This window comes from Oryx dammah, unplaced genomic scaffold (genome assembly GCF_014754425.2).
Source record: "Oryx dammah isolate SB20612 unplaced genomic scaffold, SCBI_Odam_1.1 HiC_scaffold_18, whole genome shotgun sequence".
Classification (NCBI taxonomy): domain Eukaryota; kingdom Metazoa; phylum Chordata; class Mammalia; order Artiodactyla; family Bovidae; genus Oryx; species Oryx dammah.
Window position 1 is genome coordinate 19,692,034 of NW_024070202.1, and position 20,618 is coordinate 19,712,651.

The window sequence follows — 20,618 nt, forward strand, 5'->3', positions numbered from 1 at the left end:
GCAAAAAATTTTTTGGTGAACATGCTTAGTTCACCTTGACTCACTTGGAAGAGAGCCACTGAAGGTGTCCTTCCGTCCAGTAATCTTATTCAGAACCCACAGGCTGCTGCTGTGCTTTTTGCCTTTTGGAAAGTCATCATTTTTATTTATTTCCAGGTGTATGAAATAAAGAGAACAAGGACGAGGCAGAGCTTCAGGATTTTCCTTATTTTGAATATGCTATTACCTATGAGAAGGGCATTACAGAAACATTTGTCATGTAAAATGTAGCTTTTATTTTACCTTTTTAGGCTTGTGGTTATTTTAATTTATAGTGTTAAGTGAAACTGGTCATGATATTCTTTTTATTTTTCACCTATTTTCCAAACCCAGTTAATATAAATTAGGTAAAAATAAACTCTAGTCAGTTGACACGAAGTGAAAACACTCATTTTTGGTGATCACCATTCCATCTGTTGTATGCCTGTAGCCAACAGAAACAGATGGTGCTTTGTTCACACATTGTTTATGTATATAACGTTTTTCTTTTGAATATTTTATGAGTTTTAATATATGATTGTTTTTAGTGTTTTTTTTAAATTGGAAAACATACTTATTTTTAAGGAAAATATATATATGCTGTATATATATTTCATTGAAGCATTTTGAACAGCTGCAAGACAGCCCTGACATTTATTCCTCAGCATAAATCTGAAGCTATTTTAGCCTGACAGAGGTTTTCAAGGTTTAATTGTCCTAATTAACATTGAATTTTGAATTTTGTTAATAAGTAAGCATTTTATCTTTTTATATATAAATTACATCGGAAGGCATTCTTTGTTTTGTCTAATCACGTGTGGCTTATTTATTGTCATTTGTGTAAATGGTGATTTGTCATCAAAAAAGTGTGTCAAACTTAAGAGAAAATCAGTGCACAAATGACTATGTGAAATCCATCAAAGATGTTGAGATACTCTCTTTTAGTTTTAAATTTAGTTCATTTGTGAAATGAATCATTCTAACCTTGGGGAAATAATCATACATCTGACTTAATTATAAATTAAAATAACCCAGAATTAAAATTTGTTACATGTTTATTAGTCCAAACAAGTGAAGTTATTGAAATATTTATTTCAGATGGATGTGCTTTTAAAATGATGCCTATAGTTACAAATGTTTTATTCTTTCCTAACTTAGATACATTGTCTCTAGTGCCACTCTTTGTGGGTGTTTTTATCCCTTCCTGTTTTCAAGTAAATGTGTCAAAGACAGGTAGAGCTAGGTGATCTAAGCAGCTCAGATTGACAGTGTTCCCTGAGCAAATAAAGTTCTTAAAAAATAACAAAAAAGAAAAAAATAGGAATGTGTTAAGATTTGGAATGATTTTCACACTTTCATTTACTTTTAAGAGTGTAATAATTGAAAAGGAACCTCAACTTGGAAATAAACTTTCAATCCTTTGGAACGTCTAGATAATATATCTGTGTTAAGTTCTAAAGCACATACTTATTAAATAATTGTTTTTTCCTTCTTCCATGCACTGTGTTCTCCCTTCTGCTTTATTTTGTTTCTAAAGTAGCATCAGGCTCAATGTATTCCATGAAATGACCACCTGGTTATGAATACTTCTGTACATCTAAGATGGGGCAAGCTCTTTGATTATTGAAACTTGTTGGATGAGACAAACTTTTTTTTTTCCTGTCGTTTCTCCTTCTTTTTAACGCCCGTTGTTTTTGATTCACTAGAGATACCATGTTTAACATATTTTGTCTGTTTTGTTTGTAGACTGGTGTCAATTACAACAGTTGCTGGCACTTCCTTAAAACTAGGGGGCAAAACCTCACTACTCTCAGTATTTTCTTGGTTGAGGGACTTGATATTGTGAAGCATTCTGTTTGGATTAAATCCTCTTATTTTTAATTTTTGGAAATATGCTACTGCTGCTGCTAAGTCGCTTCAGTCATGTCCAACTCTGTGTGACCCCATAGACGGCAGCCCACCAGGCTCTCCCATCCCTGGTATTCTCTAGGCAAGAATACTGGAGTGGGTTGCCATTTCCTTCTCCAATGCATGAAAGTGAAAAGTCAAAGTGAAGTTGCTCAGCCGTGTCCGACTCTTGGTGACCCCATGGACTGCCGCATACCAGGCTCCTCTGCCCATGGGATTTTCCAGGCAAGAGTGCTGGAGTGGGGTGCCATTTCCTTCTCCACTGGAAATGCTAGTTATATTTGCTAAGGAAGCTTGCTATAAATCACTTTGGTAATGGATCATGTTAGTCACTGTATGTATAGGGTACCAAATTGAGTAGAATTTAAAGTCAGCTTGATGTATTGAGGTCTCCACTCCTTTGGGTAGACTTGTCTCCTTTGTCTCATTTACTTGTTTCAAAATGTAAGAACTTTTCATTTAGACATGAGTGTTACAGTTTATTTAACTATCAATGAGAATAAGACATTTGCTTTCTTTTGATAGTTTTACTCATCTCTATGTGGGATTCAATTATTAATCTTGGATTTATCATGCAAGAAAAATCACTGAATTGAGAGTTGTGAGATCTGGGTTTGAAGTTCACCTTCAGTCAGTTATCAGCTGTGTGATCACAGCTGATCAAGTTTCTTCCGTGACCTGCTTTCTCAGAACTCTAAAATGCTATAATTTCATGTTGCTAGTAACAACCTTGTTTTTCTGGCTAGAAATTGTTTATGTTGGTTTCTTGTATTTAGTTATTTAAAATTACTGCAGGAATACATAAATGATTACCTTCTTGTAATATGTGCACTTAAGTTAAAAATCACTTAGATAATTATTATAAATGTTTAGTCATTTAAAAATACTACTTTCATAAAATATAAAACAGAATTTATAAATGTAGAGATATGTAACTGTAGTTATGAGACAGGATCAATGTGACATTATACTTTATGATGGTAATTGCAGTATGGGTGATAGCTTACAGTGAATGATGTCGGACTTGTTATCTCCAAAGAAGATTTAGCTTCAGGACCAGGGACCAGGCTTGATCACTCAATAGCTTTTCTGTAGCAGAATTTTATTAAAGTATAAAAAGTGAGAGAAAGTTTTTGACATAGACATCAGAAGGGGGAAGGATAGTGCCAGAAACTCACTAGTCTTACCAAGGCCTTATATACTTTTACTAGACCTGCTCCCACAACATACATCTTAAATTAACAAGATTAGAACTAACAATAGAAAGGTCTTACCAGACCCACTCCCACAATATATGTCTTAAGATAACAAGATTAGTCAGAATGTTCTTGTTAAGGAGAAACATGTCCTTCAGCAAGATAGATTGTTATATTGACTAAGACAAAGCTATGTAGGAAAAAAAACCTTTGTCCTTTTCTCCTTCTTGAGAGCCCCAGACCCCTTTCTCCTTGAGGACTCTGGACCCCTTCCTCCTTGAGGGCCCTGGACTCCTTACCAACCTACCTAAAGATTAGCTCTTCCATGGGTATGTAAAGCTTCCAATTGATGGAATCAAACCAGATGTTTGAAAATTTAAAGTATTAATCAGAAATGGTAAATAATTATATATTTTTAAAAGAACTGAGAATATGAACTTGGAGCATTGACATATATACTTTAAAAATTAATTCAGTGAGTAGATGATTCAAAAACTAGATGACTCAACAAAAGATGGGTTGAATGAAGAAAAATATAGAAATGTGTGAAGGCCGCTTGAACATTCTTTAGATGTTCATAGGACTAAAATAATTTGAATATTTTTCCTTTGATAGTGGTTATTAATTTTGATCACCTTATTGAAATGGCTTATGCATAATTTTTGCAAATTGAAAATAGATTATTAGAGAAGGGAACAATAACTTACCCTTTTTGTCAGTGTTATCATTTGTATTATCTGGTGTATTCATTTGTATTCAATCCAGATACTTATATTTATTTTATTTAAACAAATTTATTGAATTTCTATGTAATATGCATTATATTAAGTTTAATTGGGTCTGAAAAGATGAATATGACATGGTCCTTACCAGTTTTGGGAGAAATTGTGTAGGGGGACAGAATTTGAAGCATAAAAGGAAGGAATGTCATAGAGGGGAAAGATGACTATACAAAGAGCTAGCCATAAGGTTTTAATTAGGACATGGGTAAGTGTTGTCAGTATTAAAGGCTGTTTTCAAACTTTAATGTGTATATGACTTACTTGAGGATCTTGTGAAAAGACAAGTTCTAATTCAGTATGTTGTTGTGGGCATGAGATTCTTCATTTCTAACTCCCAGTGGACGCCAGCGCTTATGAACCATGATCATACTTTGAGAAGCAAGGCTTAGTACTAATCTTTGGAATTAAAAATAGATATAAATGAGTGTGCTCAGTCACTCATTCATGCCCAGTGTGGACTGCATTTGAAACCTTTCCCTGGCTACAGTCTTACTTTTTCTTCCTAATTTCTTCCATATCAAAATATACTGATTGAGAGTATAAATGTAAATGAATATGTTGTCTTTAAATCTGCTTATTTTGAATGACTGACTTAGTTAACTCTTGGTCATCTGTTGTTGTTCAGTTGTGTCTGATGGCTTTGTGATCCAATGGACTGCAGCTGGCCAGGCTTCCCTGTCCTTTACTATGTCCCTGAGTTTGCTCAAACTCATACCCATTGAGTCTACGAAACCATTCAACCATCTCATCCTCTGTTGCCCCCTTCTCCTCGAGGGGCAGATTAAACAGGATGTGGGTTCTAAATAACAAGTGACTTGGTTCTGTGGAAAATTGAAATGACAGTAATTTAGAATTGTTTGGTCCCTACTGTAACTTGGGAATAATGTTCCTTGATCTCAGCAGTCAGACAATATAATTTTTGAAAGTGGTGCCTCCTTTCTCTTCATTCTCTCTTAAGAACAGTGATCTTCACGTGAGAATTGTAGATCTCCAGAGTATGTGCTACATGGGTCGAGATTTTTTAACATATAGGCTGCAAATACTATTGTACTTGTATTACTTTAAAACATACAAATGTTGTCTTTCACATGGTAAATGTGTTCTGAAATACAGGATATAAATTTCAAAAGTTTTAAATAAATAAGCTCAAGTCACCTGTACCATGTTTTAGTTGATTTTATTTTAACCAGAATTGAGCCCTTTGCCTCCCACTTGTTTCATAGCTGTTAAAAATTGATTGTTACTCTGGCATGTTTGTGTAGCACACAAACATACACACACACACAGAGGCATACAGTAGATGTATTGTGAGTCCAGGTTTAGCTCTAGCAGTCATATATGATAAGTTATGAAAGTTTAAATGTTCTTCCTAAATCATCATAGTATGACATCTGTGGTGTTCATAAATCTTCAAGCTAATTTTGTAGCTTATTTTTCTTATCAGATATCTGTCATTTAAAAGTAAAGCACTGTTACTGTAGGCTGTACTTAATTTGTCTTGTTTTTATTTTCTATGATATAAATTGTAACAAAGTGCAGTAGAGCAAGCAGTACTGCATTAATTAGAAATGCTGCTAACTTTCCAAGTGCTTAACCTAAGCAGTAACATTTAACAGAGAAAATTCATTTTTACCATTAATTAAACATTGGATATTTTTGTGGATTTTTCTTTCTTTCTTTCTTTCTTTCTTTTTTTAGAGAACCAGAGGACGAAAACGAAGCTTCATTCCTGAGGAAGAAAAACATGAGGTTGGAATAAGTTAAGCATATTTTGCATAGTCTAAACTTTGAGAAACTTCCTTGCTTAAAATTATTTCTGTTTTCCTCATATCCGGATTTTATATTTTGTTTCTTCCTTGTATGACAGGAAAGAGTTCCTAGAGAGAGGAGACAAAGGCAGTCTGTGTTACAAAAGAAGCCCAAGGCTGAAGATTTACGAACTGAATGTGCAACTTGCAAGGGAACTGGAGACAATGAAAATCTAGTCAGGTAAGCTGGATGCTGAGACTTTATCTTTAGGGGGATTAAGGTTCCATCTTAATCATTTTCTCATCACAGATATAATGGGGGGAAAAAAAATCACAGTATAGGACCTTTCTTAAAATCTTATTTAGTGAAAAAAGTACTTCACAAACAAATTTCATCCAATGTGCTACACATGGTTATTCTCTGGATTTAGATATAGTTAAGAGTGATAATCTGGATTTTGAACAAAAGAGAATTAATTTTCCCTTGACATTAGAAGTTGACTGTGTTCTATAGATAGAGGCCACAAAAATAATTTGATCTAAACTGTTTGCACTAAGATTATTATGTTTTATCTCATAAAGCAATAAAATTACTGAGTTTTGTTAGCATATAAAAATTGATAAGTTTTTTAGCAGTAATGATAAGAAATACTTTTTATTGACACGAGCTTTGTTAGTACTTTATCCTTTTTCAAAAAAATGTGTTAAATGCTTCTCTCTTATGAAATAAAGAAAGGTGAAAAGATGGCCTAGGTAGACATTTTTTGTTTTCTGTTTTGTTTTCTTCTTTGTTTCTTTGTTTTGTTACTTTTTTTTTTAATCAGACATAATTCTAGTCAGGAATCTCAGGTGGTATGGCATAGTGGCTATTCCTGAGGGTCTAGAGACTGCTAACTTGAGCCATTTGCCTCTTGCTGAGATGATGAAATTGCACAAAGCTTTCAGTGAGATGAAGCAGTGGGTGGGTGAGAAAAAGGAGACCTCATCTAAAAAGAGGTATCCTCTTTCAAAGGACAGTGACACAAAGAATTTTTTAGTATGTTATGGGAACACTTTCTGACTTTCTTCAAAATTTTGTTTTTTGATAACCCCCTAACTCATGGCATAGAAATTAAATGATTCAAAAATTATTAGTTAATGTGTATTAATACCTTTATAAGATTTTAAATATTTGCTTCCAAAATGATGTCATATATTTGTCATTAGAAGTATAATTTGCTTGTTTTAATTTCTTAAAGGCATGTGGTTTTAAATTTCATGACTTTATGCCGTCGTTGAGGTAGAAAAAGAAAAAATATAAATTCCAGTGAAGAAATACAGAGTGCTTCAGCAAACTTGAAAAAGTCTGTAATATTAGACCATTGTTTTTTGAAATAGTTTATGTAGAATATCATGAAAGCTTTCCTAGAGATTAAGCTTATTTAAGTTTAGGGTAAATTAGTTCTAATATCAGAAGAGACCCATGAATAATTCTCCTCACAACATGATGTTCTGATTTATATAAAAAAAGAAATCCCAAACTAAGTATAACATACTGGAATGCATAAAACAACAAATAAAAGAAAAAACATAAAAACACTCTTACATAATGAACAAAAATTCAGTCTAGAATTGAGAGTGGCATTGTGGGGCATTTTGAAGCAATAGTTAAGAGAGCTGGTTATTCTTTTTATAACTATTAAAATCTATATAAATATCTACCTCCTATTTATTTTCTTAAGATAATAGGCTGATGCAGGTCTTTTTGCTATAGACTCTATATATTTTTGTCAGGTTTTTATTTTATTTATTTGGTCATATTTGAAAAAAAGAACCTAAGAAGTAAATACAATTTTCATCTTAAAAAACACTTTATAACAAGAGTATCTCTAGGACATTGTTTTATAGTTGTCTTAAAAAAGAAAAAATAAGTATCACCTTTCTTTGATTCTTGATAAACATTTTTATCTATTATTAGCCTTTCTCTCATTTATTTAATCAGTTCCTATTATAAAATTTTCATCCTCACTTGCATTATTATAACATTCCAGTGTCGGATTTTTGTGAAAGTCTTCTGGAAGGTAAAGATATTTTTGTTACACTAGAAATGATGGATATACAAATCTCTTCCTTAGTTTTGCCTTGTTAAGAAGATAATATCAGATTTTCTGCAAAGATTTTAGAGGTAATGAAGAGGGAATTAAATGTTTTATAAACATTATATACTAATAATGAGAACAAAATAAGCTGGATATAAAGGCTTGCCATAAAATGTTTTATAGTTACAATGTGATTGTTCTTTAAAAATACATATATATTTTATCTATATTTTATATACACACACACACATACACATTTAGTTTAAGCACATTGCTTTTGGGTTAAAGAACAATTTTATGTAGAATTTCATGTCTTTCAAGAGGTACGCTTATAAGCCAATATCTACCATTTCCCCTAAGATCTCTTTTATTTCGTAATGGTACCATCGTTGTTCTCAAACCCCTCTCCCCAAAACCCACACTTTTATGATTAAGTTGCATCTTAAATATTTTACACATGCTATTTTTTTAACTTTACTTTTAAGACATTTTAGATTAACCTTTTTTTTCCCTGAAGATATATTTCAGTGCTTGATCATATTACTTACTATATATGTTTATTAAGTCCTCTTATAAAATCAACTTCTTGGGTCATAATTTAATTACTAATATTATATTGAATATACTGTATTTTCTCAGGTTCCTTTGAACTAATGTACATGACTCACTGGAATCGGCTGTTTAGCAGCTTTGATTTTGAAACCACACTTCTCTATGTAATTCAGGCTATATAAAAAATTCTTATGATGTTCCTGGCTTTTTCACTTATTTGTAAATGTGTATATGTTAATTTACATGTATAATTTTTTTAATATCATGAGAAAGTTGCATTCAATTTGTCAGTTACCTGTAATAGTAGGTTCCAAATGTTATTTTCTGTTTTGCCTCTTTAGTTTTCTCAGGTCTTTGATGAGTAATTTAGAATTTCTGTGTCTTGGTTTTTTCCTCTCTTGTACATGATCACAATCATGCTGTGCTCCATTAGAAGCTTTGTGAATTATTCTGTATAAGATAGTAGGGCAGTGGTATTATTAATACTTAATAATTCAAAGAATACATGTATGTGTGCTCTGAAATAAGGGTTCTAGATGGTAAATATGTTACATTAATAATACTAATGCATATTTTTTTACGTTTCAGAGAGTGTGCTTGTCCTGTTTTTGTATATGATTATTCTTGCAATAAGGGAGACAAAAAATTTGAATTTGTTGAAACATGGTCCCTAAAATGATTTGACCAACTATTTCTTCTAAACATGGGAAATATGAAAGTTATCAGTGTCTTAAGGATGAAAGATGGTTTACATTATTATATTGATTAAAAAAAAATAGTGCTTCCTTTTTTGCCATCTACTTTTTAAATTTAATTAAAATTTAACTGGAAAGTTTCCAATTGAAAATATATTCCTCTGTGTTATTTAGTGCAGTTAAATGCTAAAGGGCAAATTGAAACTGTCTTCAAATTATGAGGTCTTTGGGGATATTTATCTTTTTGCTATGAATGTTCCTTGTTGGAGGTACTTTTGAGCTCTTAGTGATATCTTACTTGGTTTTGCTTCCTCAGTTCCTGGGACATTTAATTCTCAGTAAATGCGTGGCAAATGAGTGACTTTGCCATATGAGTAGTGACCGATTATTCTTTGCTGAATTAATTTAAAAACATTTACTATTCTAATTTATTCCTAGAACAAATTGTTCACTCAGTATATGATAAAATGTTTAAAAGACTTAATAAAGGAGGATTACTTTCATGTCGCTAAAGAGCAGTGGTTTTTTTCTGTGTTTTAGGTAAAGGACTAGGAATCACAAATTTGAAGTGTTTGTTGATATATTAATGTAAAAGTAGAAATAAAGTGATTATTCTTCTTGAACACATTTTATTTTCAAAAGATAGATTTTAGACGTAGGTTGGCTTTTGTTCTCTACACATCTTTATCAAACTATCAAATTAGGAATAAGACCAAAATTTTAGGCTTCAGATTTTATCTTAACTATGTAAACTCAGTGGGACACATTTTATTACTTAACGGAAGATAGGCAAGAGGAAAAAGGTCTCCGAAAACTAAGATCCTTAAAATCCATTGGTCCTCTTAAATAACATCTTTAGTTTTACCTTGTATTGTGGCCATTACTTAGAAGCATTGAGGGTAGGAAATGATCTGTGCAGCTGTTTTATTTTTATAGCTAAGTCTATACCATTAAATGTTTACTATATTCTCTTCCTTATTTGAGTATATGGCAAATTATATAGGTATTGAACCATTTTGGTTACAGAGTTAGGATGTTTATTTGGTCTGTTAACACTATTATTAGCACTTTTATTTATTTGACATTTTAAACATCTAGCTTCTGAGTGCCTTCCTCAAAACAATTTGTTGGTATCTTCAGTTACTAGGAACACAAACACAAATTCATATTTATCAATTATTTCAAATATTGGTCTCTGTGATAATTCAGATTTTTCAGTTTATAATTACCTTTCCTGTTTTAGCTTTCTGGAGGTTTATAGATTGCCTGGGTCATAGTAAGGGGTGTTTAATTCCCCAGAGATTCTGTTAGACTAAGAGAGCAGATCTTATTTGTAACTCTGTGTTAACTCTATGTTCACAGAATGTAAGATCACTTTAAATACTAATAGATTGTTTTAAAGTACTTAAAAAAATAAAACATAGTTTCATTTCTCTTAAGAATAATTGATTACATTTGATAGATTGCCTAAAATATTTCATACTGTTCATGGGGTTCTCAAGGCAAGAATACTGAAGTGGTTTGCCATTCCCTTCTCCAGTGGACCACATTTTGTCAGAACTCCCCACCATGACCTGTCTGTCTTGGGTAGCCCTGCACGGCCTGGCTCATAGTTTCATTGAGTTAGACAAAGCTGTGGTCCATGTGATTAGATGGGGGGTTTTTCTGTGATTGTGGTTTTCAGTCTGTCTGCCCTCTGATCAATAAGGATAAGAGGCTTATGGAAGCTTCTTGGTGGGAGAGACTGACGGAGGGGGAAACTGGGTCTTGTTCTGATTGGCGGGGCCATGCTCAGTAAATCGTTAATCCAATTTTCTGTTGATGGGTGGAACTGTGTTCCCTCCCTGCTATTTACCTGGGGCCAAACTGTGATGGAGGCAATGAAGGTAGAGGTGACCTCCCTCAAAAGATCCATTGCAAGTACTGCTACACTCAGTGCCCCCAACCCTGCAGCAGGCCACCAACTGACTCACGCCTCTGCCAGAGACAGCCGGACACCCACAGGCAAGTCGAGGGCAGTCTCCTGTGGAGTCACTGCTCCTTTCTTCTGGGTCCTGGTGCACAGGTTTCTGTTGTGCCCTCCGAGAGTCTGTTTCCCAGTCCTGTGTAAGTTCTGGCAGCTCTATGGTGGGGTTAACAGCGACCTCCTCCAAGAGAGCTTAGACTAGACTAGACTAGACTATTCACTCAGTCGTGTCCGACTCTTTGCGACCCCGTGGACTGTAGCCCACCAGGCTTCTCTGTCCATGGGATTCTCCAAGTCTGCTGCACCCAGGGCCTCTGTCCCTGCAGCAGACCACCACCGACCCATACTTCCACAGCAGACGCTCAGACACAGTTCTGTCTCACTCTCTGTGGGGTCCCTGGGTCCTGGTGTGCACACGGTTTGTTTGAGCCCTCTGAGTGTCTCTGGTGGGAATGGGGTTTGATTTTAAATGCAAGTTCGCCCCTCCTACTTTCTTGCTGGGGCTTCTACTTTGCCCTTGGACATGGGGTATCTTCTCACTGCTGGTCCAGCAAGTGCAGCCACCACTCCTGAGCTTGGGCGTGGGATATCTCCTATCTATTTCTGCTTTATTGACTATGCCAAGCCTTTGACTGTGTGGATCACAATAAACTGTGGAAAATTCTGAAAGAGATGGCAATACCAGACCACCTGACCTGTCTCTTGAGAAATCTGTATGCAGGACAGGAAGCAACAGTTAGAACTGGACATGGAACAAGAGACTGGTTCTAAATAGGAAAAGGAGTATGTCAAGGCTATATATTGTCACCCTGCTTATTTAAGTTATATGTACATTACATCATTAGAAACGCTGGGTTGGATGAAGTGCTGGAATCAAGATTGGCAGGAGAAATATCAATAATCTCAGATATGCAGATGATACCACCCTTATGGCAGAAAGTGAAAAGGAACTAAAGAGCCTCTTGGTGAAAGTGAAAGAGGAATGTGAAAAAGTTGGCTTAAAACTCAACATTCAGAAAACTAACATCATGGCATCTGGCCCCATCACTTCATGGCAAATAGATGGAGAAATAGTGGAAACAGTGACAGACTTTACTTTCTTGGGCTCCAAAATCACTGCACATGGTGACTACAGCCATGAAATTAAAAGACGCTTACTCCTTGGGAGAAAAGTGATGAGCAACCTAGACAGCATATTCAAAAGCAGAGACATTACCATGCCAACAAAGGTCCGTCTAGTCAAGGCTATGGTTTTTCCAGTAGTCGTGTATTGATGTGAGAGTTGGACTATAAGGAAAGCTGAGTGCCGAAGAATTGATGCTTTAGAACTGTGGTGTTGGAGAAGACTTGAGAGTCTCTTGGACTGCAAGGAGATCCAACCAGTCCATCCTATTGGAAATCAGTCCTGAGTATTCATTGAAAGGACTAATGTTGAAGCTGAAACTCCAGTACTTTGGCCACCTGGTGTGAATAGCTGACTCATTTGAAAAGACCCTGATGCTGGGAAAGGTTGAAGGGCGGAAGGTGAAGGGGACGACAGAGGATGAGATGGTTGGATGGCATCACTGACTCAACTGACATGAGTTTGAAGAAACTCTAGGAGTTGGTGATGGAGAGGGAAGCCTAGTGTGCTGCAGTCCATGGGATCACAGAGTCGGACACTACTGAGCGACTGAACTGACTGACTGACTAAAATATTTAGCATGATTTATTTTGATTATACACTTTCTAATTTATTATTTCTTATGTAGTTTATCACATAGTAATCAGTCTTAATGATAAAATTTGCATATTTATATAGGAATATCTCAAGTGATGGTGTGAATATATATTATTTGGACACTTGTAAATTAGAAACAAATAGAAATTTTAAAATGATTTGTCTTCTAATAAATTTCAAATTAGTAACAACATTTCCTGCACAAAGACATTTCTGATTAATCTTCTGTTTCTATTCCTTAGTTTTACCAACAGTTTCAAGGATTTCAAGGATAGGTTTTAATGTTTTGTTCTGTTTTATAACCCTGAGTCAGTGATCAGTGTAGTACAAATTGCTGTATTCTAAAGGATTGTTTCCAAAGCTTGGAGGTCTAATATTTCTTTCAATTATGTGTAGTAAAATGTATTGCCTCACGTCACCCTTATGTCCTGTGTGATATATCTCTTCTTGAAGTTCACTGCTGTTAGTGCTGTAATATTACTTGACTTCTCTCTCTTGCAAGTATGGCCAACTAGAAGGCACAGTCTCTGTTTTACATGTCCTTACAGCTCTGCTGTTCTTACTCGAAGTCACTGAGCAACGAGCGCCTCCCTGTGGTAGGTAATGGCTTAAACACTTAGGAGGTTGCGTTAGGGAATCATTGGCCAGATATTAAATCTTCCTAATTTATATTTCTAATATAAAAGAAGCTTAAAAATATTATCAAAAATCTGATATGAAAATCTAATTTTACATAGAAGGCAAAGATAAAGTAGCATATCAAGTTGTTGAAAGACATATAGACTTCCTATAACTCATAGCCTGAGGAAATGTGCTAATTCTTTAACAAGAATCGAAGGTAAGTATAGCGTTCTAAATACAAACCAATGAAGCACTAGAAATTATTTGAAAAGTTAAACAGAAGTATAATTATGACTTGCAACTTCATTTTCTTAGGTTTTTTAACTGCTTAAAAAACTTTTACATTTACTTTTTGAATAACCATAATAAGAAATAGTTTATAGAAACAGATTTTCAAGGAATTCTGATATGAATACCAAACAGTATCACCTAATGCGTAAGTAAAATTGAATAGAATTCAGAAACATATTTCTGTCATATTCTGGAGAGTTTAACATCATTATATCCGTATTTTGAGAAAATATTTCTAAATTTTCATTTTGTTTAACAATTGATTTTTAAGCTTTTTGATGTTAAAAAAAACCCTAGTGAGGTCTACTTTAGTTTTGAAAGTTTATTATAATTTTTGAAGAGCTGGTTACTTATTTGTATTAACTTAAAAAAATAAACAAAGCTTAATTCAGTCAGCTTAATACCAGAATTAAAACTCTATAAGAATGCCAGCATTTAATATATGAATAATGCTAGAATGTATAAATAAATCAGCTTGAGCACTGATTAACAAAGATATTTTTCTTTATATTTTTAATCAAAGATTGGAGAAGGTAATGGCAACCCACCCCAGTATTCTTGCCTGGAAAATTCCATGGACAGAGGGGCCTAGCAGGCTAGAGTCCATGGGGTCGCAAAGAGTCGGACACGACTGGGCGACTTTCACTTTAATCAATGATAAGTAGGAAAAATGCAAACATTGCAATTATTTAACGTTTCATTATGTGTCACCCTATCTGATATATTTTTTTAATGGATATTTTGGCAAAATATGATCTTAATAATTTTGATGTAAACAACAAACATTAAAATTCAAGTAAGAAAAATGACTGTATCTGTATAGAAGTCTAGTTACATGTGCTTTGTTCAGTGTTTTTAAATCCAGACTCTGTAAACTACTTAGAGAAACAATAATTAAGCTTCCCAAATGTTGTAAATTCTGAGTTAATGATTAAATGAAACAGTTTCATAGAAACATTTCTATAAAAATATAAATATTTCACAGAAATCTTTCATAGAAATATTAAAATGTATTCATAATTGTCTTATCCAGTTTAGGTTTCAGGATAATATATTTTCCTATTTGCTCAAGCTTAGAATATATAGGAAGTAATTTCGGAATTGCCAGCCCCAACCACTGCAAAAAATAAATCTATTAAGTTCAGTAGTTGCTTATGTATGTATGTGTGTGTGTGTGGTTAAAGTTACAAACTAAAATGCATAAATGTTAAATGAATAAATTGGTGAATTTTAAGAAAAGCATGTAACAAAATTTTTTATGATGAGCTTATGTAACCCCCATTTCTATTAAGACGTAGAACTTATCATTCTCAAGAGCTGTGCCCTTTCCTAGTCATTCCCTCTTCTCAAAGGCAACCACTGTATTTTTTTCCCCTAGAAGTTACCTCTTGTAGAACATATAAATGGCATGTTTAGTTTTTATTTGATTTCAGCCGTTTTAATGAATGTGTGAGGAAATGGCACCGTGGTTTTAGTTTACATTACTCTGATGTATAATAATGTTGAGCACATTTTTATATGCTCACTGGCTGTTTGTATATCTTCCTTTGTGAGCTAATTCTTTTGCTCATTAAAAAAAAATTAGGTAGTATGTTTAGTATTGAGTTTATATGAGTTTTTAATATACTCTATTTTGCAAATACATGTTTTTCAAACATACAATCTTTATCTATGGCCTGCTTATTCATTTTTTAATGGTATTAGAGAACAGAAATTACTAATTTTACTAAGTTCAGTTTAGCAACTTTTTATTTTATGATTAATGCCTTTGTGTCCTATCTAAAAAGTCTTTGCTTAGGTCCAGGTCACAAAAATTATCTTTGTGTTCTTCTAAAAGCTTTATGAATTATCTTTTATACTGAGATTGTATGGTTCATCCAAAGTTAATTTTTGTTTAACTTCAAGTATGGTTAAGGAAGGTTTGTTTATTATCCCATGTGGATTTCTAGTTTTCTAGCACCAATTTTCTAACAAATTTCTAGCAAGCATTTCCTTTCTACATTAAGTTGCTTTGATCTCATTGTTAAATATTAATTGACTTTTTAAATGAGGGTCAGTTTCTAGACTTTGTATTCTGTTCCATCAACCTATGTACATATTTCTAGGCCAGTACTAATGTCTGGATTATTGAGGTCTTATCATAAGCTCATTTGTTATTTGGGATCCTTTGCATTTTCATATGAGTGTCAGAAAGAGCTTTCCACTTTTATTAAAAGGAAGAAAGCATGGATATGATACCAAAAAAAGCACAGGCCAGCAACAACAACAAAAATATATGTTAGATTTCATTCAGAATTAGAAATATCTGTGTCAAAGGAAACTACCAACAGAGTGAAAAGGCAACCAACAAAGTGTGAGAAAATATTTGCAAATCATGCATCCAATGAGAGATTGATATCAAGAGTATAAAAAGAACAACAAATCATTTACAACAATGAAAAAAATTGATTAAAAATGAGCAAAAGAACAGACATTTCTCCAAAGAAATTTTACAGTTATTAAGCATATGAAAAGATGCTATACATTAATCATTAGTGAAATTCAAAGCAAAACCACAATGAAATACTGCTTCAAACCCATTAGAATGACTATTATTAAACAAACAAAAATATAACAAGTTTGGAGGAGGATGTGGAAAAAAAGAAATTTCACTTCTAGAGAGTATGTACCCCAAAGAATTGAGAGCAGGAGCTTAAAGAGATATTGTACCTTCATATTCATGGCAGCATTATTGCTGTGTGTTAGTCTCTCAGTCGTGTCTGACTCTTTGTGACCCCATGGACTGCAGCCCACCAGGCTCCTCTGTCCATGGGGATTCTCAAGGCAAGAATCCTGCAGTGTGTTGCCATGCCTCCTCCAGGGGATCTTCCCAACCCAGGTCTCCCACGTTGCAGGTGGATTCTTTACCGACTGAGCCACCAGTGAAGCCCAGGAATACTGGAGTGGGTAGTCTGTGCCTTCTCTAGGGTATCTTCCCGACCCAGAAATTGAACGAGAGTCTCCTGCATTGCAGGCAGCTTCTTCACCAGCTGAGCTACCAGGGAAGCCTGGCAGCATTGTTAGGAGTAGTCAAATGGTGGAAACAAACCAAGTGTCCATCAATAGATGAATGGATAAACAAAATATGATATATTCATGTTGTTGTTGTTTAGTCACTAAGTCATGTCCCACTTTTTGCAATGCCACAGACTCTAGCCCACCAGGCTTCTCTGTTCATGGTGTTTCCCAGGCAAGAATACTGAAGTGGGTTGCCATTTCCTTCTCCAGGGGATCTTCCTGATCCAGGGATCGAACCCACGTCTCCTGCATTGGCTGGTGGATTCTTTACCACTGAGCCACCAGGGAAGCCCTCAGGATATATTCCAACAATAAAAAGGAAGGAAATTCTGTTACATGCTGTAACATGAATGAACACTGAAGACTTTAATGCTGACTGAAATAAGCCAGTCAAAAAAGGACAAATGTTATATGATTCTACTTAATATGGGATATTTAAGAGTAGTCATATTCATAGAGACAGAAAGTGGGATCGTGGTTGCCAGGAGCAGGGTGACTGGGGAGTTAGTGTTTGAACAGGTACTGAGTTTAAGTTGTGTAAAATGATAAATAGTGGTGATGCTTGCACAACAGTGTGAATATACTTAATGTATCTGAAATGTACCCTTAAAAATGGTTAAAATGGTAAATCTTGCAATCAACAACCACAGTGTTTCAAAAGAAGCCTACTGGGATTTTGATAAGTTTTGTGTTGAATATGTGGATGAATTTGGGGAGATTAATATTGGGAAGCATTAACAGAATTGTTTCCTGATGCATGAACTAGGTATATCTTTACATTTGTTCAGATTTTCAGATATCCATTATTTTTTTCATCAATGTTTTTATAGTTTGCATTGTAGAAGTCTTACATGTTTATTATTAAATGTATTCCTAAGTATTTAATGTTTTTGATGCTATTGTATAAGAAATTTTTAAATAAGATTTAAAAAAAAAAACCTGTTTATGCAGGTGTTGAGAGCTGCCAGGTGTTGAGGTCGTCAGTTAGGATCAGAAGCCAAGCTGAACATTATGGCTAAAATCAAAAGGCTTTTGCTGTTTGATGGACCGAGGGACTGGAATGAAGAAGAAGGGAAAGGGCTAGGAAATTGAAAAATACAAAGTCAGTGGCGAGAAGTGTTGCTGCTGCTGCTGCTGCTGCTGCTGCTAAGTCGCTTCAGTCATGTCCGGACTCTGTGCGACCCCACAGACGGCAGCCCACCAGGCTCCCCTGTCCCTGGGATTCTCCAGGCAAGAACACTGGAGTCAGTTGCCATTTCCTTCTCCAATGCATGAAAGTGAAAAGTGAAAGTGAAGTCGTGTCCGACTCTTAGCGACCCTATGGACTGCAGCCCACCAGGCTCCTCCGTCCATGGGATTTTCCAGGCAAGAGTACTGGAGTGGGGTGCCATTGCCTTCCCTGGGCGAGAATTGTTAAGACCTCTCAATAAGGAGATCTTGGCACAAGTAGGTGCACAAGCAGTGTTTCAGTCTAGCTTTTCCATCCTTCACAGATAGAGACCTCAAAAGTTGTATCAACTTTACAATCCTGGGATAAGGCCCTCCTGGGCTATATATTTGAATTTTATTTGCTAGTATTTTGATAAGGGTTTTGTGTCTCTATTCATGTAAATATTATTCTTACAATTTCTTTTCTTAAGTCTTTATCAGATTTGGTTTTTCAGGTTATACTGGCCTTCTAGAAGATGTTAGAAAGTATTCAATTTTTTTAAAGTATTTATTGATTGATTTTATTTCCTCATTGAATTTTCATTGAATTCTTCAAATGTAACCATCTGGACCAGAGTTTGCTTTCTTTCTTTTTTTTTTTTTATTTAATTTTAATTTGAGAATAATTGCTTTTACAGTATTGTGTTGGTTTCTGCCATACATCAACATGAATCAACGATAGGTGTACATATGTCCCATGTCCCCTCCTTCTTGAACCTCCCTCCCACCTTCCATCCCATCTCACCCGCTTCATTGTCACAGAACCCTGGGTTTGAGTGCTCTGTGTCATGCAGCAAATTCCCACTGGCTGTCTGTTTTGCATATGGTAAGGTACATGTTTCGGTGCTACTCTCTCAGTTCATCCCCCACCTCCTTCCTCAACTGTGCCCACAAGTCTCTTCTCTAGGTCTGTGTCTCCATTGCTGAGTTGCAGATAGGTTCATCAGTATTATCTTTCTAGATTCCATATATATATGTTAATATACAATATTTGTTTTTCTGACTTATTTCACTCTTTATAATAGGCTCTAGGTTCATCTTTTTCTTTAGAACTGATGTGTTCCTTTTTATGACTAATACTCTATTGTATATATATACTACAGCTTATTTATCCATTCATCTGTTGATGGACATCTAGTTTGCTTCCATGTCCTAGTTATTGTAAATAGTGCTGCAGTGAGCATTGGAGTGTGTGTGCCTTTTCCAATTATGGTTTCCTCAGGGTATATGCCCTGTAGTATGATTGTTGGGCCATATGATAATTTATTCCTAGTTTTTTAGGGAATCTCTATACTGTATTCATATCAATTTACATTGATATGGCTGTATCAATTTACATTCCCACCAACAGTACAAGAAGTTTCCATTTTCTCTACACCCTCTCTAGCATTTATTGTTTGTAGATTTTTTTGACAGTGGCCATTCTGACTGGTAGGAGGTGATATACCTCAATGTATATTGATTTGCATTTCTATAATAATGAGCAGCGTTAAGTATCTTTTCATGTGTTTATTGGCCATCTGTATATCTTCCTTGGAGAAATGTCTGGTTAGGTCTTCTGCCCACTTTTTAATTGGGTTGTTTGTTTTTCTGGTATTGAGTTGAATGAGCTGCTTGTGTATTTTGGAGATTAATCCTTTGTCAGTTGTTTCATTTGCTATTATTTTCTCCCATTCTGGACTAGAATTTTCTTTGTTGGGAGGTTTTTTGTAATTAATTTCATATTAAAAAATCTTTACTTATTTATTATTACTTTTTATTTCTTGACTGCCCCATGCAGCATGTGGGGGTCCTAGTAATCCAACTAGAGATTGAACCCACACCCACTCCACTGGAAGGACAGAGTCTTAACCACTAGACCACCAGGGAAGTCCCTCGATTTTTAACATATTTAAATAATAGAGCTATTGAAAACTTGTTCTTTTGTCTTAACCTTAGTTATGGTAAGCTGTGTTTTTCAAGCAGTTTATTGATTTTGTTTCAGTTGTCAGTTGCTTCTTTTCTTGAGTATGCTTATCTTTTGGATGGGCCCTACAACTGTTTGCTTGAGACTTTCCTGCTTCCTATACTATTTCAGATCATATTCTCTTCTTTCTTCTAAGACTAGGTCAGAATTTACTTCTTTCATGTATCTTTCCAGACTTATATGCTCCCATAATGATGTTTTTCTTACTTTGATTGACCTTGGGATCCACATAAAATCCCACATCATGCTCTTATCCAATTCCTTGGAAATTATCTATGAATTACTTTTTTCACTAGATTAAGTGAGGCCTTCCATTTATTCATGATGATTCTCACAGTCTTCTACAATATGGCACAGGAAGTTAATCAGAGTAAATTTTTGTTACATTATTTACTGATGCACTGCTAAGTCTGTATGCATTTCAGCCTTATACAGTGAAATAGTGTCATCTCTTTGAGAGCAAAGACTTTTCTTTAGGTCTTAATTGATCTGTTTTTTCATTTTTACTTATTAAAAACAAACTTTAAAATAGTATATTCTTGTGGCAAAAAACAACAAAAAGGGTAGGTAAATAAGGTTTTCTGATTGACTATGATTACTTCACTGAGAATTAAAAGACCTCAGTTAGTCCAGGCTTGTCTCTTACCAATTCTAGCAAGTTGCTGAATCTCAGAGGGTCTCTGTTTTTTTATTTGAATAGAAAAGATGTCAGGCTATATCATCTCTGAGCTCTAACAGACTACCTCTGATAATCATATGTGATGTTGATTGAGTGAGTGAGTGAAGTCGTGTCCGACTCTTTGCGACCCCA

At 34.7% G+C, this 20,618-nt stretch overlaps 1 protein-coding gene across 7 annotated transcripts in view; it reads left to right on the top strand.

The window, feature by feature from the left end:
- Positions 1-20,618, top strand: part of PHF14 (PHD finger protein 14) — a 196,711-nt gene that overhangs the window by 87,859 nt on the left and 88,234 nt on the right. For all 7 annotated transcript variants that reach the window (XM_040260573.1, XM_040260571.1, XM_040260570.1 and 4 more), the window contains exons 15-16: positions 5,603-5,653; positions 5,772-5,893. In XM_040260573.1, coding sequence (XP_040116507.1) covers positions 5,603-5,653; positions 5,772-5,893 — 173 coding nt within the window. The remainder of the gene's footprint in view (positions 1-5,602; positions 5,654-5,771; positions 5,894-20,618) is intronic.